General features: G+C 54.5%; 1 protein-coding gene across 3 annotated transcripts in view; it reads right to left on the bottom strand.

The window, feature by feature from the left end:
* Positions 1–547: 547 nt before the first annotated feature.
* Positions 548–5000, bottom strand: part of LOC119597683 — a 138197-nt gene continuing 133744 nt past the window's right edge. Inside the window, exons 9-13 of one of the 3 annotated variants that reach the window (XM_037947398.1) lie at positions 4813–4964; positions 4176–4357; positions 3610–3923; positions 1685–1912; positions 548–1459 (exon numbers count right to left, since the gene is read on the bottom strand). In XM_037947398.1, coding sequence (XP_037803326.1) covers positions 1308–1459; positions 1685–1912; positions 3610–3923; positions 4176–4357; positions 4813–4964 — 1028 coding nt within the window. In that variant the 3' untranslated portion in view covers positions 548–1307. The remainder of the gene's footprint in view (positions 1460–1684; positions 1913–3609; positions 3924–4175; positions 4358–4812; positions 4965–5000) is intronic. The other 2 variants (XM_037947325.1, XM_037947470.1) reach the window with 2 other exon arrangements.

Raw genomic sequence — 5000 nt, 5'->3', positions numbered from 1 at the left:
GTAACACGTCGTCCATTTCTTGTGTGAAAACATTTAACAAATATCACAACACGTCATCCACCTACATAATTGGTGGATTTTTTTTTACTATTATTTATTATCATCATCATACAAATATCAAAGTATATATATTTATATCTATAAAGCTAAAGCATTAAAGAAATACAATCTTTCTCCTTCTCCAGTCATCGCACGGTGAAGAAAACGTTTTTCCAAGGACAAGATATTTGGAGATGAGCGCGGCTATATTTCCGATCCGAGACCCTGGCTGACTGACTGACTGACTGACTGACTTACTGCACGGGTTCAGGAACGTAATAAAGGTCGGGGGGGAGGAGGGGGGAGGGGCTCCAAATACGGAAGGTGAGGAGCGAAGGCGCGGAAGAAGGCAAAAGGGAGTGAGCAACTTCTGAGGAACGACACCGGGTGCAGCAAGGAGTTTGAGTGGGGGTAGGAGAGGGGGGAGGGGAGGGGAGGGGAGGGGAGGGAGGGAGGGGAGGGGAGGGGGGGGAGGGGAGGGGGAAGGAAAGGGCATTGCAACACCGCAACATCGTGGTTCCAAAGACTCGGATTCCGAGCCTGGCAAACGAAAACAAAAAAATCACAACAGGAATACCATCCCTTTCGGAATATACTATTAAGAAAATTAACGCTTCACTGTTAATCTTCTTCTACTTTCCCTTCCCCGTGCGACTCGCGTCCCTCCGGCGTGCCTGCCAGCGGGGCGCACAAGGGGAAAACAACAGTGACCCTCTCCAAATACCAGGAACGTCATGTTATATACAAGGTAAATGTCACAACCTAAGAAAAAAAGGCTGTATACTGGCTGCCAGACCCAGGTACAAGCGACCCGCAATGGCGGGCAAACTCTTTTCAAATGTCTTTTTACTTCTCTTTCTTTTCCTTGTTCGGGAGAGGAAACTAAATACTCATAAAGCGATTGGTAATGATGCAATCAGTCACTCCCGATAGCCGCTCTGGGCCGATCACCGAGCACAGCTGTGGGCCGGTAATGAGTTACTCTCCCTTAGCACAAGTAACTGGCGCGAACCGTCGTTAAATAAGGATTACGAACATGCCACAGACACCACAGACAGTTCGTCCCACAGCTGCGAGCGAGGGCGGCTGTGAGGCTGGCCCTGGCAGACGACCCCGCGCGGACAGCGAGGATATCTCTTCTCCTGTCGAGTCGCTTACATCTATCAACACCTTCACGCACTCACGCAACACGGGGCTGGAACGCGCGCCCGCCACTCACGCACTCTCCACTACTGACACTAAGCGCTAGATTTCCCGCTCATCCGGAACTACAAGGAGGGCGGCGCCGCGACTCTGCTGACGGCCGGCGGGAGGGACAGGCGGTTCGCGGCCAGCAGGAGGACCAGCAGCAGCAGCAGGCCGCTCGCCTTGCCCCCGACCACGCCCGAACTCACGCTCGGCATGGACTCCGTGCACTGCCCTGGGGGAGGGAAGGGGGACGTCAGATCTTCAGGATACAAGGAATATATACATATATATATATACAGATACACCTACATACGCTCACATAAACACATAGACACAGACACAGACACACATAGACATAGACAGACAGACAGACAGACACAGACACAGACACAGACACACACACACACACACACACACACACACACACAAGAGCACACACATGAACACACACACGTACCGGAGAGCGTGGCGTTGATGGCGAAGTGGGCGTCGTGCTGCCTGTGGATGCACGTGTCGTGGCGAGCCGTGAGCGTGATCTTGTCGCCGGGGCCCTGCGTGGCTGACGGCGACGAGGCCACGCTGTAGGCGAAGCACACTCGCCGCGGGGCGCCCGACGGACGGGAAATGGGCGACGCCACCACGTAGGTCACGCCCTCGGCTACCCACTGACCGTGGCACTGGTACTCTGCGGGCGGGGCGGGGAGGGCGGTTAAGTTGGGGGAGGGGGGGGGGGCAAATAATGGTAAACGAAAAGAAAGCATCTGGAGGGAGAGGACCAATAAATACAAAAATAAACAAAGAAATGAGAGAGAGAGAGAGAGAGAGAGAGAGAGAGAGAGAGAGAGAGAGAGAGAGAGAGAGAGAGAGAGAGAGGAGAGAGAGAGAGAGAGAGAGAGAGGAGAGAGAGAGAGAGAGAGAGAGAGAGAGAGAGAGAGAGAGAAAGAGAGAGAGAGAGAGAGAAGAGAGAGAGAAATAAGACAGGGTTGAAAATTACTTCTCTTACCGTTATACCAACGTGTTGGTGTAACTGTGTTGGGTTATGCAGCAGAAAAATATTATGTTGCCAGTGAAATTACATTTAATTCAATTAGCAAATTTGGTTGCAAAAAAATCCTTCCAGAGGTTAGCGAAATACACACAGGAATCATAAAAGGTATGATATTAAACGCTGCACCGCCTTGCTAAAGCTAACCCCCTCCCTCCCTCCTATACCTGATACCCTTTCACCTCCACCTCCCCAACCCCAACCTCACCCCCACCCCCTCATCCTCACCCTATTTCCCATCCCCACCAATCTCCCCAACTCACCCACACCTACTCCAACACTAACTTCCTAGCTTCCCGACCTCACCCTCACCCTATCTCCCATCCTCACCTAACTCCCCAACATCACCCTCACCCCATCACCCCCATCTATCTCCCCATCCTCAACCTCATCCTCACCCATCACTCACCTACCCTCACCTAACCCTCTCTCCCTCACCCCCTTCATCCTCACCATCATCCTCACCCTCTCACCCACCTACCCCACCCACCCCCTTACCCCCGTCCCAACCTCACCCTCACCCGCCTACGCTGCCACGGACACGCATTAACAGCGGCAACAAAACATGCATACGAAAACGAGAAAAGTCCCAAGGCCACTGAGACGCGCCGCCTGTCGACTCCTGCGAGCTAGGAAAAGGGAGCGGGGCCTTTGAGCTCCCCGCTGCCTCTGACACTGATATGCCGCAGGAGAAGACGGGGGCGGGGGAGCGGAGGAGGGGGAAAGGGGGAGGGAAGGAGGGGAGGGAGGGAAGTAGGAGGGAGAGACGGGGAAGAGGAGGAGGGAGGGGGAAGGGAGGAGAGAGGACACGGAAGGGGGGAGAGAGAGTGGGAAGGAAGGAAGAGAGAGAAGGAGGCAGGACGAAAGAGGAGAGAGGAGGAAAGAAGAGGAAAGAGAGAGAGGGGAGGAAGGAGGAGTGGAAGGAGGGAGAACTAAGAGAAAATGAGTAGAAAAAAAGAGAGACAGAGGAAAAGGAAGGAGAAAAGAGATAGTGGTCGGGTCGTGAGAGAAAGGCGCCTGACGTGAGGAAAGATGAAGGAAGAAGAAAAAGAAGCGGGAAAAAACACGCATATACAGTTCTCTCTGTCTCTCTATCTTTTTATCTCATTGTCTCTTGGTCTCTCTATCTCTCCCTCCCTTCTTCCTTCCTTCCTTCCCTCCCTCCCTCTTCCCTTCCCCCTCCCGCCTCCTTCCTCCCTCCCTCCCCATCCCTCCCTCCTTCCTTCCCTCCTCCCTCCCTCCCTCCCATTCCCTCCCTCCTCCCTCCTCCCTCACTCCCTCCTCCCTCCCTCCCCTTCCCTCCCCCCTCCCTCCCCCTGCCCACCGCCGCTACTCACTGTTGACGGTTTCCTCGGGGCAGCGCGCGTGCAGCTGCAGCTCCTCGCCCGTGGAGCATCCGACGGTGACGCGCGTGAAGGACCGCGTGTCTCCGGCGCACGTGCCCGTGGGGTCGGTCACGCTGTACCTGCCGAAGGTGCCGCAGGAGCGCGGCGGGCCCCCGGCGGCGACCAGGGTGGTGAGGTTGGTGGAGGTGGGTGACCAGTAGTGGGTGGAGCACGCCTCCTCCGCCATGAAGGCCAGCTCGCCCACCCGCGCCTGCACCACGTGGTCGTCGCGGCGGTAGATGCGCATGCACTGGTAGCCGCTCTTGCTGCGGGGGAGAGGGGGTTAGAATGGGGCTCTCTGGGCGTGTGCGTGTGCGTGTGCGTGCGCGCGTGTGTGTGTGTGTGTGTGTGTGTGTGTGTGTGTGTGTGTGTGTGTGTGTGTGTGTGTGTGTGTGTGTGTGTGTGTGTGTGTGTGTGTGTGTGAATACGTCTATATACATTCCTACATACATCTATCATATACATCAACCACCCACCCTCCCTCCCTCCCTCCCCACCCCCTTCCCCCCCTCACTTACCATCCCACCGTGACGTGAACAACGACCGTGACATAGTCGTCCTCGGTGTGCTCGCTGCTACGGTGCTCCCTGTGGTCGCGGTGGTGCTTGTGGTGGTCCCCGGTGTGGTGGTCGCTGCGCCGGTGGTCGCGGTGGCTCTCGTACTTGTAGCACACGAGGCGGAGGTCGGTGTGGCCCCGGGTCTGAGGGGGAGGGGGGGGCAGATTAAGCGCTGGGAGGTCAATATAAGGATGTGTGATTATATAATACATGTTAGGGATATCACAGCGCTTCTAAGTTGGATGTAGATGGAGAAGGGAGAGAATAAGAAAAAAAATGAGGAGGACGACGAAGTGGATATATATTATATATCGAAGTAGGAAAAAAGGATAAAAAGTAAATATACGAGAAAGACAGGAAAAAAGGAAGAGCAAGAAGTAAAAAACTAACACGTCAAAAGAAGAAGAAGAAGAAGAAGAAGAAGAAGAAGAAGAAGAAGAAGAAGAAGAAGAAGAACAAGAACAAGAAGGAGGAAGACGAAGAAAAAGAAAAAGAAGAAGAAGAAGAAGAAAAGAAAATGAAGAAAAAGAAAAAGAAGAAGAAGAAAAGAAAATGAAAAAACAGAGAAAGATCCTAGCGAAGGGCGCCGTGGCCGCACCTCGAGGTCCTCCGGGGCGGCCGTCCCGTTGCTGATCCGAAGCGACGTGTTCTTGTGGTAGACGTAGTAGCTCTGGCTGTAGTCGAGCGTGTGCCAGTGGCGGTGGGCGGTCAGCCACGCCGGGAACTTGCACTTCTTGCCGCTGTGGGTCACTGTGGGGGAGAGGGGGGAGAAGGGGAGGGGGGGAG

The sequence above is a fragment of the Penaeus monodon genome, chromosome 1 (assembly GCF_015228065.2).
Source record: "Penaeus monodon isolate SGIC_2016 chromosome 1, NSTDA_Pmon_1, whole genome shotgun sequence".
Lineage (NCBI taxonomy): Eukaryota > Metazoa > Arthropoda > Malacostraca > Decapoda > Penaeidae > Penaeus > Penaeus monodon.
Note: the sequence above shows the minus strand (reverse complement) of the source record. Positions and strands in the feature narration are given on the sequence as shown.